We start from the raw sequence: 17,840 nt of genomic DNA, 5'->3' as shown, positions 1-17,840 counted from the left end.
AGTATTTTTTCATTATTGCAAGAAATTCCATTGACTCATTCACAAGTCAAAAATGTGTTTTATCTGAAAGAAACATGCAATATTTACATCTAAGATCATAGAAAAATAGTCAACCAAGTGCAATGATGTCCTCCAAGATAATATTTGTTTTTCAGTTTCAGTTATATATTGGGGGGACATTTTGGGCATTGGTGGGGGGGCAATGATGTCCCCCTCAATGTATATGGTGACTATGGCCCTGTCAGCATGCATAATTAGGCCTCAGTTGTCTGGGTGCGCAAAGCTGAAGTGCGCTGGTTTTGTTATACAAAGTTTGATGGAGTGTCAACTGGACAATATGGAGATATTTGCATCTTGAAAGCAGGACTACAAATGTGGATAGACAGGGAGAAACACACGCAAGCCTAAGACGTGGTAAGATACGATATTCCTCACTATATGAAGTGACTGATAACAAGATCTGTGTAATGGATTGTAAAGAAATTCATCAGGTTTTTATTTTGTAGACAATTAATCTGTATTTATCGTGTGATGGGATGACAGCACAATGATGTGTGTGGTATCACTGGAAAGCTCTGCTCCTGCGCTTTCATGTGATATGCGTGGCATTTCTGTGTGACCCTGCATTCGCGAGTAATCCATCCAAGAGTAATTCGTGTGCAGAGCTGTATGAAAGCTTTGTTATACATAATTTTAGTGTAACTTTATCATTTTTTTTCGCTGTGAAAACATTGGACTACCGGCAAGCTTGGTCTTGTCGGAAAGCTACGATTCCGCTGTTTCACGTGATATGCGTGGCTTCTCGCTATGACGCACGGTCACGGAGAAAATCAATGGAGAAGAACAGGTGTGAATTTGGACGCACTATGCGTCGTTCGGGCCCATAGGGTTAAGTATTTTTCAACCTGGGCTCTATTTCCCCGTGTGTATGTGTGCGTATGATTCATAGGTACAACTCATTCTAAAATTGGTTCAGTATTGAGGGAGGCGGATGCAGCCGGCAGCTGCAAAACGAGCTAAAACGGTAACGGGGGCAAATGCGTCCCGTATAAGTTTGCGCATTAAAAGTGCTTTTTTTCGCCACTGACCGGTTCAGATCGCCAGTGCTATCTTTGTAGATAGCATACTAAGCGTTTCCTTTACCCTTCACTTCCTCTGGGCTGTGACGTCATCTCGCGAGAGCTTTGCTTGTTGCCGGAAGAAAACAGAGGAGCCATGCAGAGCGCCGCTCCGAGTGGCACTGGTTGTCCCAGAGTACAGTTGAGAGTTTTATTGCATCTATTGAAAACAATGGTGCGTGTTTGTGCTTATCCGAATTGCAAGAACAGGATGTCGCGCAACACCCCGTACAGCTTTCATAGCCTGCCTTTGTCGGACGGCGAGATGCTGAAGTTGTGGCTAGTTGTGCTACATATGGATGCTAACACTCCTCTCCAGACACTGCACCTTGCAGACCATCAGGTCTACAGTGCTCACTTCTCCCAAGATGACTACTGCCAGCCGAAGAAGAGAAGACATCCAATCCCGAAACACCTCTTAAGAAAACGACTGTCCCACGAGTAGAGAGAGCTACAGACACAGTGGAGGTAATGTTATATAAACAATGTTCGAAACGCTTAGTATGCTATCTATAGAGATAGCACTGGCGATCTGAACCGGTCAGTGGTGGAAAAAAAGCACTTTTAATGCGCAAAATTATACGGGACGCATTTGCCCCTGTTACCGTTTTAGCTGCTTTCGCTGCTGCCGGTTGCATCTGCCTCCCTCAATACTGAACCAATTTTAGAACGAGCTGTACCCATGAATCATACGCACACATACACATGGGGAAATAGGGCCCAGGTTGAAGAATACCGAAGTTATCCTTTAAAGAACTTTAAGCTGAGGATGTTTCATGTTAAAGTCATGTTAACATCACTTCCTGTAGTCTCTGTTTTTTTCCTGCAGCTTCCTGTCTCATAACTTTGTGACATCATCCTGCTGGTCACCATGGCAACAGTCCAGTCCGGAGGAGTCAGTTGGTCTGTGATATACAAAGTACTCGGAGAAAGTTCTGTTTAGAGTTTGGGTCTTTTATTTTGAAGGGACTGATTTCCTGTAGAGATCAGAGAACAGGAATATGATTTCATCATGATTTTATTTTGTTATTTAGTTTGTACTTCCTGTTTCTGTTTAAATAGAATAAATCGGTTGTATTGATCATTGATCAGTTGCTGTGAGACTCAACATACACACATCTGACAGTCAGCTCATCATCATCGTCATGGTTACATTCATGTTAACATTTCTGATTATTTACTGTCACACACAACAGGAAGAACCTTCCTTTTTACTGTGCACACACACACGTGTGTGTGTGTGTGTGTGTGTGTGTGTGAAACGGGTATGATGACGTCACTGCTAACAGTGGTGTAGAGCACGTGATTAATGAGCGAACAGCACCGCCTGCTGGAGAAAGGACAGTGTCAGCTGCCTCTGTATTATTATTATTATTATTATTATTATTATTATTATTATTATTGTCATGTTGTTATTGTTTATGACCTGTGATGTAAATATTGACACATTTATTTTCCGTGTTCTGACACAGTGGCACTGTGCCGTGTGACAGCAGGGCGGGGCTGCAACTGCGCATGCTCAGTACACACTCACTCACACACACACACACACACACACACACACACACACACACACACACACACACAATCACAATCTCAGCATCTCTTCACTGATGACAAAGGGTCCTCCAGGGAGACGCGCCGCGCGTGACCGCGTCCTCTGCTCTCGTGCTGCTGCAGACAGAAACACAGACAGACGGACAGGAGGACAGACAGCCGGTGTTTGTCGGTGAGGATGCGCGCGGAGAGCAGCAGCAGCAGCAGCTTGCGGTGATCATAGGATCGGTACCGAGAGGCGGAGCAGCCGCAGCTGAGCGCGAGGAGCAGACCGGACACCATGAGCTGCAATTGGGGCACCGAGCTGTGGGTACGTACACCTGTTCACATCTGCCGCACCTGCACGTCACCCGAGATAAATCTGGAACACCCGCTTACATGGTAACCAGCTCCCCATCAGCTGTGACCGTGTATCCAGTAACCTGCCGGCGAAGAGCCGGTGAACGGGCGGTGTGTGTGTGTGTGTGTGTGTGTGTGTGTGTGTGTGNTCACATATTATTATTATTATTATTACTGTTGTTATTTATTTTGTGTTTCTAAACATGATTGTTTGGTTGTTTTCTCTCTCAGAGGATCAACACATTTGATAATTTAATAACTTCACTTGAAATAAAATAAGATAATGATTAAATAAATCTGTGAAAATAGTTTCACAGACGGAGCATTTATGTTCTGAAGAACACTGAGGAGGAGGAGGAGGAGGATGATGATGATGAAGCTATTAAATCAAAACACACCTGTACGCTGAAGAAACACTGCAGGTTTAAACATCACTGAGCCGAAGAAAGAATAATGAATCAGAGAAGATAAATAAAACACATCAGTAACAGTGAGGTGTTCCTCAGGTGAGGCCGTTCCTCAGGTTAAGACGTTCCTCAGGTGAAGACTTTCCTCAGGTATAGGCGTTCCTCAGGTAAAGGTGTTCCTCACTATCAGTCTATATATAACTTCAGCGTACAGGTATCTGTGCGTATATATAACTACAGTGTACAGGTATCTGTGTGTATATATAACTACAGCGTACAGGTATCTGTGCGTATATATAACTACAGTGTACAGGTATCTGTTTGTATATATAACTATAGTGTACAGGTATCTGTTTGTATATATAACTACAGTGTACAGGTATCTGTGCGTATATATAACTACAGTGTACAGGTATCTGTGTGTATATATAACTACAGTGTACAGGTATCTGTGTGTATATATAACTACAGTGTACAGGTATCCGTGTTTATATAACTTTAGCGTATATATATTCAGTGAATGTAGAGTCTGTAGGCAAACCCCAGAGATCTTGCCTCCGGAAGAAGAGCGGAAGAGCCCTGGTTTCCGGTGCTAGGCTGTTTGTAGTCCGTGTAATATTGATCAATCACGTTTGAGCCGGCTGCAGTTGTTACCAGGTTAAACGCTCCGTGCGGTGAACTAACGAGGCGTAACACAATTGGCGTCACTGCAAACTCTGAATTCATCGCAATGTTTCAGCATATTTACTTTTATATAAATGGAAGTTGGAAACGGAAATTCGCCTCCTCTGCCCAAATCAAACCGGAAAAATCGGGGGTCTGCCCCCAGAGGCTGTATCGCTGTCTGTCGGAAGTCAGCCGATGGGTTCCAAGAATGGTGTGTATATATAACTACAGAGTACAGGTATCTGTGTGTATGTATAACTACAGCGTACTGGCATCTGTGTATATATAACTTTAGCGTACAGGTATCAGTGAGTATATATAACTACAGCATACAGGTATCTGTGTATATATAACTTTAGCGTACAGGTATCTGTGCGTATGTATAACTACAGCGTACAGGTATCTGTGCGTATATATAACTACAGCGTACAGGTATCGGTGCGTATATATAACTACAGCATACAGGTATCTGTGTATATATAACTTTAGCGTACAGGTATCTGTGCGTATGTATAACTACAGCGTACAGGTATCTGTGCGTATATATAACTACAGCGTACAGGTATCGGTGCGTATATATAACTACAGCATACAGGTATCTGTGTATATATAACTTTAGCATACAGGTATCGGTGCGTATGTATAACTACAGCGTACAGGTATCTGTGTATATATAACTTTAGCATACAGGTATCGGTGCGTATGTATAACTACAGCGTACAGGTATCTGTGTATATATAACTTTAGCATACAGGTATCGGTGCGTATGTATAACTACAGCGTACAGGTATCTGTGTATATATAACTTTAGCATACAGGTATCGGTGCGTATGTATAACTACAGCGTACAGGTATCTGTGTATATATAACTTTAGCATACAGGTATCGGTGCATATGTATAACTACAGCGTACAGGTATCTGTGTATGTATAACTACAGAGTACAGGTATCTGTGTATATATAACTTTAGCATACAGGTATCGGTGCGTATGTATAACTACAGCGTACAGGTATCTGTGTATATATAACTTTAGCATACAGGTATCGGTGCGTATGTATAACTACAGCGTACAGGTATCTGTGTATATATAACTTTAGCATACAGGTATCGGTGCGTATGTATAACTACAGCGTACAGGTATCTGTGTATATATAACTTTAGCATACAGGTATCGGTGCGTATGTATAACTACAGCGTACAGGTATCTGTGTATATATAACTTTAGCATACAGGTATCGGTGCGTATGTATAACTACAGCGTACAGGTATCTGTGTATATATAACTTTAGCATACAGGTATCGGTGCGTATGTATAACTACAGCGTACAGGTATCTGTGTATATATAACTTTAGCATACAGGTATCGGTGCGTATGTATAACTACAGCGTACAGGTATCTGTGTATATATAACTTTAGCATACAGGTATCGGTGCGTATGTATAACTACAGCGTACAGGTATCTGTGTATATATAACTTTAGCATACAGGTATCGGTGCGTATGTATAACTACAGCGTACAGGTATCTGTGTATATATAACTTTAGCATACAGGTATCGGTGCATATGTATAACTACAGCGTACAGGTATCTGTGTATGTATAACTACAGAGTACAGGTATCTGTGTATATATAACTTTAGCATACAGGTATCGGTGCGTATGTATAACTACAGCGTACAGGTATCTGTGTATATATAACTTTAGCATACAGGTATCGGTGCGTATGTATAACTACAGCGTACAGGTATCTGTGTATATATAACTTTAGCATACAGGTATCGGTGCGTATGTATAACTACAGCGTACAGGTATCTGTGTATATATAACTTTAGCATACAGGTATCGGTGCGTATGTATAACTACAGCGTACAGGTATCTGTGTATATATAACTTTAGCATACAGGTATCGGTGCGTATGTATAACTACAGCGTACAGGTATCTGTGTATATATAACTTTAGCATACAGGTATCGGTGCGTATGTATAACTACAGCGTACAGGTATCTGTGTATATATAACTTTAGCATACAGGTATCGGTGCATATGTATAACTACAGCGTACAGGTATCTGTGTATATATAACTACAGAGTACAGGTATCTGTATATATATAACTTTAGCATACAGGTATCGGTGCGTATGTATAACTACAGCGTACAGGTATCTGTGTATATATAACTTTAGCATACAGGTATCGGTGCATATGTATAACTACAGCGTACAGGTATCTGTGTATGTATAACTACAGAGTACAGGTATCTGTGTATATATAACTTCAGAGTACAGGTATCTGTGTATACGTATAACTACAGAGTACAGGTATCTGTGCATATATATAACTACAGCGTACAGGTATCTGTGTATATATAACTTTAGCATACAGGTATCGGTGCATATGTATAACTACAGTGAACAGGTATCTGTGCATATATAACTTTAGCATACAGGTATCTGTGTACATATAGCTTTAGTGTACAGGTATCGGTGCATATGTATAACTACAGTGTACAGGTATCTGTGCATATATATAACTACAGCGTACAGGTATCTGTGTATATATAACTTTAGCATATAGGTATCTATGTATATATAGCTTTAGTGTACAGGTATCGGTGCATATGTATAACTACAGTGTACAGGTATCTGTGCATATATATAACTACAGCATAAAGGTATCTGTGTATATATAGCTTTAGCGTACAGGTATCGGTGCGTATGTATAACTACAGAGTACAGGTATCTGTGTATATATAACTACAGCGTACAGGTATCTGTGTATGTATAACTTTAGCATACAGGTATCGGTGCATATGTATAACTACAGTGTACAGGTATCTGTGCATATATAACTTTAGCATGCAAGTATCTGTGTATATATAGCTTTAGTGTACAGGTATCGGTGCATATGTATAACTACAGCGTACAGGTATCTGTGTATATAACGACAGCGTACTGGTATCTGTGTGTATATATATAAGTACAGCGTACAGGTATCTGTGCGTATATATAACTACAGCATACAGGTATCTGTGCGTATATATAACTACAGAGTACAGGTATCTGTGCATATATATAACTACAGTGTACAGGTATCTGTGTGTATATATAGCGTTAGTGTACAGGTATCGGTGCATATGTATAACTCCAGAGTACAGGTATCTGTGTATATATAACTACAGTGTACAGGTATCTGTGTATATATAACTTTAGCATACAGGTATCGGTGCATATGTATAACTACAGAGTACAGGTATCTGTGCATATATAACTTTAGCATACAGGTATCTGTGTATAGCTTTAGTGTACAGGTATCGGTGCATATGTATAACTACAGAGTACAGGTATCTGTGCATATATAACTTTAGCATACAGGTATCTGTGTATAGCTTTAGTGTACAGGTATCGGTGCATATGTATAACTACAGAGTACAAGTATCTGTGCATATATATAACTACAGCATACAGGTATCTGTATATATATAGCTTTTGCGTACAGGTATCGGTGCGTATGTATAACTACAGCGTACAGGTATCTGTGTATATATAACTTTAGCATACAGGTATCGGTGCATATGTATAACTACAGCGTACAGGTATCTGTGTATATATAACTACAGTGTACAGGTATCTGTGTATGTATAACTTTAGCATACAGGTTTCGGTGCATATGTATAACTACAGTGTACAGGTATCTGTGCATATATAACTTTAGCATGCAAGTATCTGTGTATATATAGCTTTAGTGTACAGGTATCGGTGCATATGTATAACTACAGCGTACAGGTATCTGTGTATATAACGACAGCGTACTGGTATCTGTGTGTATATATATACAGTGGTGTGAAAAAGTGTTTGCCCCCTTCCTGATTTCTTACTTTTTTGCATGTTTTCCACACTTAAATGTTTCAGATCATCAAACAAATTTAAACATTAGTCAAAGATAACACAAGTAAACACAAAATGCAGTTTTTAAATGAAGGGTTTTATTAATGAGGAAGAAAAAAATCCAAAGCTACATGGCCCTGTGTGAAAAAGTGTTTGCCCCCCAGCTCCTGTTAAAACATAACTGTGGTTGATCACACCTGAGTTCAATTTCTGTAGCCACACCCAGGCCTGATTACTGCACACCTGTTCCCAATCTAGAAATCACTTAAATAGGACCTACCTGACAAAGTGAAGTAGACCAAAAGATCCTCAAAAGCTACAGACATCATGCCGAGATCCAAAGAAATTCAGGAACAAATGAGAAAAAAAGTAATTGAAATCTATCAGTCTGGAAAAGGTTATAAAGCCATTTCTAAAGCTTTGGGACTCCAGCGAACCACAGTGAGAGCCATTATCCACAAATGGCGAAAACACGGAACAGTGGTGAACTTTCCCAGGAGTGGCCGGCCGACCAAAATTACCCCAAGAGCGCAGCGACGACTCATCCAAGAGGTGACAAAAGACCCCACAACAACATCTAAAGAACTGCAGGCATCACTTGCCTCAGTTAAGGTCAGTGTTCATGACTCCACCATAAGAAAGAGACTGGGCAAAAATGGCCTGCATGGCAGAGTTCCAAGACGAAAACCACTGCTAAGCAAAAAGAACATTAAGGCTCGTCTCATTTTTGCCAGAAAACATCTTGATGATCCCCAAGACTTTTGGGAAAATATTCTGTGGACTGACGAGACAAAAGTTGAACTTTTTGGAAGGTCTGTGTCCCATTACATCTGGCGTAAAAGTAACACCGCATTTCAGAAAAAGAACATCATACCAACAGTAAAATATGGTGGTGGCAGTGTGATGGTCTGGGGCTGTTTTGCTGCTTCAGGACCTGGAAGACTTGCTGTGATAAATGGAAGCATGAATTCTGCTGTCTACCAAAAAATCCTGAAGGAGAATGTCCGGCCATCTGTTCGTGACCTCAAGCTGAAGCGAACTTGGGTTCTACAGCAGGACAATGATCCAAAACACACCAGCAAGTCCACCTCTGAATGGCTGAAGAAAAACAAAATGAAGACTTTGGAGTGGCCTAGTCAAAGTCCTGACCTGAATCCTATTGAGATGCTGTGGCATGACCTTAAAAAGGCGGTTCATGCTCGAAAACCCTCCAATGTGGCTGAATTACAACAATTCTGCAAAGATGAGTGGGCCAAAATTCCTCCACAGCGTTGTAAAAGACTCATTGCAAGTTATCGCAAACGCTTGATTGCAGTAGTTGCTGCTAAGGGTGGCCCAACCAGTTATTAGGTTTAGGGGGCAAACACTTTTTCACACAGGGCCATGTAGCTTTGGATTTTTTTCTTCCTCATTAATAAAACCCTTCATTTAAAAACTGCATTTTGTGTTTACTTGTGTTATCTTTGACTAATGTTTAAATTTGTTTGATGATCTGAAACATTTAAGTGCGGAAAACATGCAAAAAAGTAAGAAATCAGGAAGGGGGCAAACACTTTTTCACACCACTGTAAGTACAGCGTACAGGTATCTGTGTGTATATATATAACTACAACGTACATGTATCTGTATATAACGACAGCGTACTGGTATCTGTGTGTATATATATAAGTACAGCGTACAGGTATCTGTGTGTATATATATAACTACAGTGTACATGTATCTGTGTATATATATATATAACTACAGCGTACATGTATCTGTGTGTATATATATATAACTACAGTGTACATGTATCTGTGTATATAACGACAGCGTACTGGTATCTGTGTGTATATATATAAGTACAGCGTACAGGTATCTGTGTGTATATATATATAACTACAGCGTACATGTATCTGTTTGTATATAACGACAGCGTACTGGTATCTGTGTGTATACATATAACTACAGCGTACATGTATCAATGCGTATATGTAACTATAGTGTACTACATGTGTTAGTGTTTATATATAACATCAGTGTTGTTTGTTTGTTTGTTTGTTTGTTTCAGGATCAATTCGATAACTTGGAGAAACACACCAGTTGGGGAATTGACTTCTTGGAGAGATACAGCAAGTTTGTTAAAGAGAGGGCCGACATCGAGCTGAGCTACGCCAAACAGATCAGGTACTAATGTCACCCGCACGTCACCTGCACACTGGGTGTGGTTACATGATGGCTTCTCATTCAGAATGAAATAAATCTGAATGAAATCATTCGGAATTAAAGTCTTTCCAGGTAATTTACATGAGAAATATTCATTCTGAATGAGGGTTTACAGGGAGATCAGTTAAATCACCTTTTTTCGGGTCTGCGCAAAGTTTGGGGCAGGGAAGGTTTCTGATTGGATAGGGGGCGGGGCGGATGTTACGTGTTTACGTTTACCAGAAGAAAACACTGTAGTCCTCGCTCCAGATAACAAGATGCTTGACGACGCCGTTCTTAGTGCCTTTTTCGGGCTTGTTTTGCTTATATTCTTGAAGCAGCAGTACGACAACAACCTTGTTCTGCTAATGCTTCATCTGTTGAGGAGGAGAAGGGAGGTAGAAGGTCGAAAAAGGAAGATAGAAGGCCGTGCTGTGGCGAATGGAAACCGGTGAGTGCAAAGATTCCGACTGCTCTATCTCAGCCCGTTGCTATGCGCGCTATATACGTCATCGCGCCAGAAAGGCAAGGAAACGAGCATACATAGAAAGATCGGAATGAACTTAAGGAGGAATGAGTGTATACATGCACACAAAATTCTTTCATTCGGAGTGACAAACGGAATAAACCACCCCCTTTAATCGGATTTAATTTTCAATCGGAATGACCGTTTACATGACCACTTTCAATCGGAATGGCCTTTCATTCCGATTGAAAGTGGAATTAAACTGTCCATGTAAACGTACTGATTGCCTGTGTGTCACCTGTATATCACCTGTACGTCACCCATACGTCACCTGTTTGTCAGCTGTACATCACACGTACGTCACCTGTTTGTCACCTGTACATCACCTGCCCATCACCTGTGTGTCACCTGTATGTCACCTGTACATTACACGTACGTCACGTGCCCGTCACCTGTATGTCCCCTGTATGTCACATTTACATCACCTGTATGTCACCTGTATGTCACCTGTACGTCACACGTACGTCACCTGCACTTCACCTGTATGTCACCTGTATGTCACTTTTACATTACCTGTGTCTCAGTACCTGTCTCACCTGTACGTTTCTCTCTCAGTACCTGTTTGTCTCACCTGTGCCCGTCTCACCTGTATCCACCTGTGTCTGTCTCACCGGTGTCTGTCTCAATTGTGTCCACCTGTGTCTGTCTCACCTGTGTCCACCTGCCTGTCTGCAGGAGTCTGTCTAAGAAGTACCACCCTAAGAGGAGCAGAGAGGACGAGAGCAGGTCAGTAAATAGATTTATTTATTTATTTTTCTGTCCTCTGAAATCAGGTGTTTAACTCTTGTTTCATTCGCTGAACTCACCTGGATCATGTGTTTAGACTCCGCCCACACGGCTGATATCAAGAGTGACATCCATGTATTGGTGACGGATGTTGATCCAGAAGAGTTTTAAGTGTTATGAAGGTGACTCTCTCTTTACCTGGATAGATAGCCATGGTAACCGATACTGCGGATCCCACTTGGTCCGCGCCGGTTTATGGTTCCAATTTACGAGTGACGTCACCTCAAAGGTTCCTTAATCAATCAGCTCCTGTGGACGTAGAGTCAATCTGTGATCAATATTCAATCAGTGATTGATAGAGATTATCAGCTGAGGGATGTTATTATCAAACATGTTGATCAGTGACAGTTCGTTAATAATTTACTGAACAGTTAACGAAGAACAAACTCGTTCACCAGGTGAATCCACAGGTGTCATCATCCAGGTGTTTCTGTTGTCAGTGACTCAACATGTTCAGAGTTTCATCTCCGACAGATGCTTCAATAAAATCACATCAGTCAGTGAAACTTTATTTACTCAGCTCCATTTTACACTGAGGTCACAGCAGAACACACCCAAAACAAACAAACAAACAAACAATGAAAGATACAGATATATAGATCTGTCTTCATGATTCAAAGAAACAAGATAAAAGACCTAACGAATCTCCTGACCTCCTCCTTACCTCCTCCAGAACTCCTCCTTACCTCCTCCTTACCTTCTCCTTACCTCCTCCTGACCTCCTCCTTACCTTCTCCTGACCTCCTACTGACCTTCTCCTTACCTTCTCCTGACCTTCTCCTTACCTCCTACTGACCCCTTCCTTACCTTCTCCTTACCTCCTCCTGACCTTCTCCTTACCTCCTCCTGACCTCCTCCTTACCTTCTCCTTACCTCCTCCTGACCTTCTCCTTACCTCCTCCTGACCTTCTCCTTACCTTCTCCTGACCTCCTCCTGACCTCCTCCTTACCTTCTCTTTACCTCCTCATGACCTCCTCCTGACCTCCTCCTTACCTTCTCTTTACCTCCTCTTGACCTTCTCCTGACCTCCTCCTGACCTGAGGTTATCTGTCAGAGGTGGAGGTTATATGTCAGAGGTGGAGGTTATCTGTCAGAGGTGGAGGTTATGTGTCAGAGGTGGAGGTTATGTGTCAGAGGTGGAAGTTATGTGTCAGAGGTGGAGGTTATGTGTCAGAGGTGGAGGTTATCTGTCAGAGGTGGAGGTTATATGTCAGAGGTGGAGGTTATCTGTCAGAGGTGGAGGTTATCTGTCAGAGGTGATGTGTCAGAGGTGGAGGTTATCTGTCAGAGGTGGAGGTTATATGTCAGAGGTGGAGGTTATCTGTCAGAGGTGGAGGTTATGTGTCAGAGGTGGAGGTTATGTGTCAGAGGTGGAGGTTATGTGTCAGAGGTGGAGGTTATCTGTCAGAGGTGGAGGTTATCTGTCAGAGGTGGAGGCTATATGTCAGAGGTGGAAGTTATGTGTCAGAGGTGGAGAATATATGTCAGAGGTGGAGGTTATGTGTCAGAGGTGGAGAATATATGTCAGAGGTGGAGGTTATGTGTCAGAGGTGGAGGCTATATGTCAGAGGTGGAGGTTATGTGTCAGAGGTGGAGGCTATATGTCAGAGGTGGAAGTTGGAAGCAACCAGCACTGACCCAATTGAGCCTGGCGTCTTCCCTTTCCAGATCAACACCATATGACAAAAATAGTCAAAAACAGAAGGAGATAACGTCCGCAGTAACCTACGACATAGCGAAAGACATGGCCCCAGTTAGTGTGGTTGAAAAGCCCGGATTCAGAAAGCTCATCAACACACTTGACCCAAGATTTAATCTGCCTAGTCACAAATATTTTGCAGAGAAAGCTCTACCTGAGTTGTACATTAAAGTGAGAGAAGAGCTGGCGAACCAGCTTACAAATGTGACCCACTTCTCCACAACTGCCGACATATGGAGCAGCCGAACGTGTGAGCCATACCTCAGTTTGACGGTTCACTACATAGACAATTGGGAGTTGAAAAGCAAGTGCCTTCAGACGAGCTTTCTTCCCGAGGACCACACAGGCGGGATCATCGCACAAGGCCTGCAAGATGCTCTGATGTCATGGAACTTAAATGAAGCTCGCCAGGTGTGCATCACCACGGATAATGGAGCGAACATTGTCAAAGCTGTGAGCCTCAACCAGTGGACATGTCTACAGTGTTTTGGCCATCGCCTGCATCTTGCAATTGGTGAGTTTCCCCCTGTGATAGTAACCGTCTTTCAGCATTGTTATAGCACCCTACTGGTCATAACACAGGGAACTGTTTTATCTATGCAACGTGTGTGTGTGTGTGTGTGTGTGTGAGTGTGAGAGTGTGTTTTTTTGCAAAAAAAGTGCATAACTGTGCATCTTAGGTTAGGCATCCAAGAGTTTTTTATATAAATTGTCTTACATGTTAATTTCTTTTTTTGCATTAGTGTGTCAGTAGACTGCTCTTCATATTGCATTTTTTATATTTTGAAACTTTTATGTAAGCATCTTCACTTTTACACACTACTGTATAAAAATAATTACCAAAATTAGCGAGTGGATTTCTTCACAATTACTGTAACATTTTAAATGTTTGTTTTTCATTCTCAGAGAGAAGTATGAAGGACACCCACATTGACCATGCTGTTGCTGTGTGCAAGAAGGTGGTGAGCAGCTTCTCTTTCAGTTGGAAGAGGAGGAGAGACCTGGCCACCGCGCAGCAAGAGCTGAATCTCCCTGCACACCAGCTAATCAGTGAGTCTCCTACCAGGTGGGGATCCCGAGAGAAGATGATTGAGCGGGTGCTGAAGCAGGAGCAAGTGATTTCTCAAGTCTTAGCCGCAGACAAGAAAACCCGGCATCTCGTTCTCACCTGGCAAGACCTGGAAGTCCTCGAGTCAGTGCACAAGGCTCTCAAACCCCTCCTGAAATTCACTGATGCTCTATCAGGTCAGAGTTACGTCACAGTGTCCTATGTCAAGCCTGTGCTCCATCTCTTCCAGTCCAGCCTCTTGGCACATCAGGAGGATGACACTCCACTGACCCAGTCTATCAAAGCCTCCATCCTGGATTATTTGAGCGAGAAGTATTCTGATCCTTCCACTAATGACCTGCTGGACATGGCAGGCTTAGTGGATCCCAGGTTCAAGACAACATACTGCACAGAAGGAAAGGTGGAGGACATCAAGAGCAGAGCCTTAGCCGAGATGGAGGCAATGCTGTCCGAGTCTGACCAGGGCACAGCAGAGTTGGCTGCTTCCCATCCTCAAGATGCAACAACAGCATCACAGCCAACAGAGCCACTAAGGAAGAAAACCCTTGGAAGCTTCTTTAAAATGGCGGCAACATCGTCCTCCAGCACACTATCACAGAGAGAGCGTATTGAAAAAGAGTTGTCTGCCTACTTGCAGTCTGTTAATGTTGACAGTGAAGCAAATCCCCTGCAGTGGTGGAACGACCATGAGGAAATGTTCCCAAACCTAAAAAATGTGGCAAAAAAGTATCTGTGTGTGCCTGCCACCAGTTCCCCACTGGAAAGGGTGTTTAGTACCAGTGGGAATATAGTTACATGCCAACGAGCATCTCTCTAACCAGACGCCATTGATAGGCTTGTGTTTTTGGCACAAAACCTCTGAACAACCTGGTACTACTCACACACCATGCACAAAATGCAACTATATATTTTTTGAACTTTTTATTTGTGCCATACATTTCATACAGAAGAAACCAAGACTAAAGCTGTGAACTTTTCCATAAGTAACCTCACTGACCTTTTGTTGCCATTGTTTTATGTTCAGGCATTATGGCCATAAAAGTAGGGTCCTTTTAAATAAATTTTCCTTTTCACCATTTGATTTCCTATTATGCAGCTACTTTTAATTTTACAGTTTTTGAAATATCTTGTGTGACATCCTGCACAAAAGTGCATATTTTTCTTTTAAAATATCCTAGTGGCATTATGTACAAAAAGTTCACTTAAATTTAATATTGTTTTTATATATCATCTTAGTGACATCATGCACAAAAGTGCACTTTATTTGTTTTAAAATATTGTAGTGGCATTCTGTACAAAAAGTGCACTTTAAATTAGTGTTGTTTTTATGTCATCTTAGTGACATCATGCACAAAAGTGCACTAATATCTTGTTTTAAAATGTCTCTGACAATCTTGCACTTTCTGTTTTGAAATTACATGAATGTTTGTGCCACTGCTTAATAACTGTTTAATAAATACAGTTTTGGTAAATTGACTTAGTTGTGATTTCCCTCTTTGCATGAAAGTTTAAAATTAGCATATATTAATGCAGTATGAACAAGAATGTTTTAATGTAGACACATAGAATCATCATACTGGTGTGATTATATGCATCAAGTGTTAATTCAAGGCTAAGGCAAAATATCGAGATATATATTGTGTATCGTGACATGGCCTAAAAATATCGAGATATTAGTAAAAGGCCATATCGCCCAGCCCTAGGGGGAGGTCATGTGTCAGAGGTGGAGGTTATGTGTCAGAGGCGGAGGTTATATTTTATACAGAACAGCAGGTGTGTGGTCGGTTATAAAAGCTACTCTCTGATTGGTCGTTGCAGGTACACCTGGTGTTTGGCGTTCGCAGCGACGCTCCGTCAGCTGAACGAACTTGCTGTTCAGAGAGAAGAACTCGCTGAAAACCTGAACACACAGATCGTCTGTGAGCTGACACGCTACACACAGGAAGTGAAGACCGAGAGGAAGACTGTGAGTAAACAAACAAACAAACAAACACAGCTGAGGGGTATTCCAGATTCAACAAGCTCTAAGTCTAATCCTGAACTCTGACTTGACTTACCCTGATCTGGGAAACTCTGGTTCCACAACAGCTGATTTGAATTCGTTCAGTCAACTCTGAGTAGGTACACCTTGAGTTAAGCACGTGCACAACCACAATAAAAAGCCATCATCAATGGAGCCCCGATACCTCAAGTCACCATGGCAACCGGAGAGAAAAAGCGATCAACTTATTTTACACCTGTGGAATTGGAGGTGCTCATGAATGCCTACAGCGAATATGAGCATATATTTCATAAACAAAGTAACAGCACTAAAGCTGCCAAGGAGAGAGAGGCAGCATGGGAGAAAACTGCTGCCCGAGTCAACGCGTACGTTTGAATGCACTAGTTCATTAATTTAACATTTATCCACACTTAATTAAAATCGTAGCTTACAGGTGAAAAAGTGGCTTTGAATAAAATCTGATGTTCATGTAGGTGCAATCTCACAGGGGAAAAACACACTTGGAAGCAGCTTAAAATGAAATATAAAAACATCATTCAAACAGGTAAGGCATATTTGACTTGGCCATGACTGTACCTTCCTTTAGTTTGATTCATATTTGATTGATTAAACAAAGTAGCTTCAATAACATTCAGTGGCTATGTCATTATGTACTGTAGGTCACTACTAATTTAAACCCCCCAAAAATACTGTTTCAACTTGTGTGTCCTCTTGCCTAATATCCTGCTGAGTAACATTTGAGTTCCACTCAGCCAACAGAAAGAAGGCAGAGGCCGCAAAGCAGGTGGAGGGCCGCCACCACCACCTCTGACAGAGGCTGATTAGCTGGCCCTGAGCCAAAATTCTGGACGACCAGTGGCTGAAGGAGGAGCTCATCCCAGACACTCACTCCCCCAGACAAAAGTGCCTACATATGCAGCCACTTCAAATTTCCCACGCCATCCGAAAGTCTTCCAGATGACTGCCAACTTCCAGCCAACATCCCACCAAATACCACCCCCCACCCCCCCCCCCCCCAACCCAAACTGTCTGGGGGTGTTGCAGGGTGTCAGCATGAGATGGTGCTTCCCTCACAGACACACAAAAACTAACAAAGGTTTAGAGGTGCTTGTACTTTACCTACAGTAGAAGTATTTCCATTCTATGCTACATTATGAATCTACTCCACTGTCTCAGATGCAAATATTACACTTTTATTGAACTGCTTTTATTTTAAAGATTTAGTTTGGCCTATTTGTTACAGTACATTTGTATAATAATAAAAATAAAATAATAATAAAAAATATAAAAAAAATAAAAATAAAATTTGTTGCTAGGTTATATTATTACAGGTTACAATAAGCCACCCAGCAGTATTTAAGTTAATAAAATGACCACTTTATCTGCAGCAGCATCACTGTTACAAACACATTAGTTATTTCTCCTGTTTTAGCTTCTCTGCACTGGCTCCCTGTAAAATCCAGAATTGAATTTAAAATCCTACTGTTAACTTATAAAGCTCTAAATGGTCAAGCTCCATCATATCTTAGTGAGCTCATAGTGCCATATTATCCCACCAGAACACTGCGCTCTGAGAACGCAGGGTTTCTCGTGGTCCCTAA

General features: G+C 41.7%; 3 protein-coding genes across 12 annotated transcripts in view; all 3 read left to right on the top strand.

Moving 5' to 3' along the window:
- The window catches only part of LOC126394916 (dynein heavy chain-like), a 15,128-nt gene extending 12,520 nt beyond the window's left edge, over nt 1-2,608 (top strand). Inside the window, exon 27 of the mRNA XM_050052058.1 lies at nt 2,591-2,608. Coding sequence (XP_049908015.1) covers nt 2,591-2,608 — 18 coding nt within the window. The remainder of the gene's footprint in view (nt 1-2,590) is intronic.
- Nucleotides 2,609-2,691: 83 nt separating this feature from the next.
- The window catches only part of LOC126394964 (formin-binding protein 1-like), a 43,752-nt gene continuing 28,603 nt past the window's right edge, over nt 2,692-17,840 (top strand). Inside the window, exons 1-4 of one of the 2 annotated variants that reach the window (XM_050052126.1) lie at nt 2,692-2,985; nt 10,023-10,138; nt 11,358-11,408; nt 16,056-16,203. In XM_050052126.1, the coding sequence (XP_049908083.1) occupies nt 2,956-2,985; nt 10,023-10,138; nt 11,358-11,408; nt 16,056-16,203 (345 nt within the window). In that variant the 5' untranslated portion in view covers nt 2,692-2,955. The remainder of the gene's footprint in view (nt 2,986-10,022; nt 10,139-11,357; nt 11,409-16,055; nt 16,204-17,840) is intronic. The other variant, XM_050052125.1, reaches the window with a different exon arrangement.
- On the top strand, nt 12,283-15,515 carry LOC126394962 (E3 SUMO-protein ligase ZBED1-like). Of its 9 annotated transcripts, none has more exons than XM_050052121.1 (4): nt 12,283-12,591; nt 12,672-12,725; nt 12,820-13,682; nt 14,075-15,515. In XM_050052121.1, the coding sequence occupies exons 1-4, from the start codon at nt 12,575-12,577 to the stop codon at nt 15,052-15,054; spliced, it is 1,914 nt and encodes a 637-aa protein (XP_049908078.1). In that variant the 5' UTR covers nt 12,283-12,574; the 3' UTR covers nt 15,055-15,515. The 9 variants fall into 9 exon arrangements, with proteins under 9 accessions (XP_049908078.1, XP_049908071.1, XP_049908075.1 ...); XM_050052119.1 differs by lacking the exon at nt 12,672-12,725 and adding an exon at nt 12,740-12,785 and having other exon boundaries at nt 12,565-12,605; nt 12,826-13,682; XM_050052120.1 differs by having other exon boundaries at nt 12,565-12,605; nt 12,646-12,691; nt 12,826-13,682.

The sequence above is a fragment of the Epinephelus moara genome, chromosome 8, assembly GCF_006386435.1.
Source record: "Epinephelus moara isolate mb chromosome 8, YSFRI_EMoa_1.0, whole genome shotgun sequence".
NCBI lineage: Eukaryota > Metazoa > Chordata > Actinopteri > Perciformes > Serranidae > Epinephelus > Epinephelus moara.
Note: the sequence above shows the minus strand (reverse complement) of the source record. Positions and strands in the feature narration are given on the sequence as shown.

Coding starts and splice junctions, on each gene's coding strand:
- LOC126394962 (XM_050052113.1), top strand. CDS start 12,575: ATGTGTCAGAGGTGGAGGTTATGTGTCAGAGGTGGAAGTTATGTGTCA. Junction 13,683..14,074: donor TCGCCTGCATCTTGCAATTG/GTGAGTTTCCCC, acceptor TTTCATTCTCAG/AGAGAAGTATGAAGGACACC.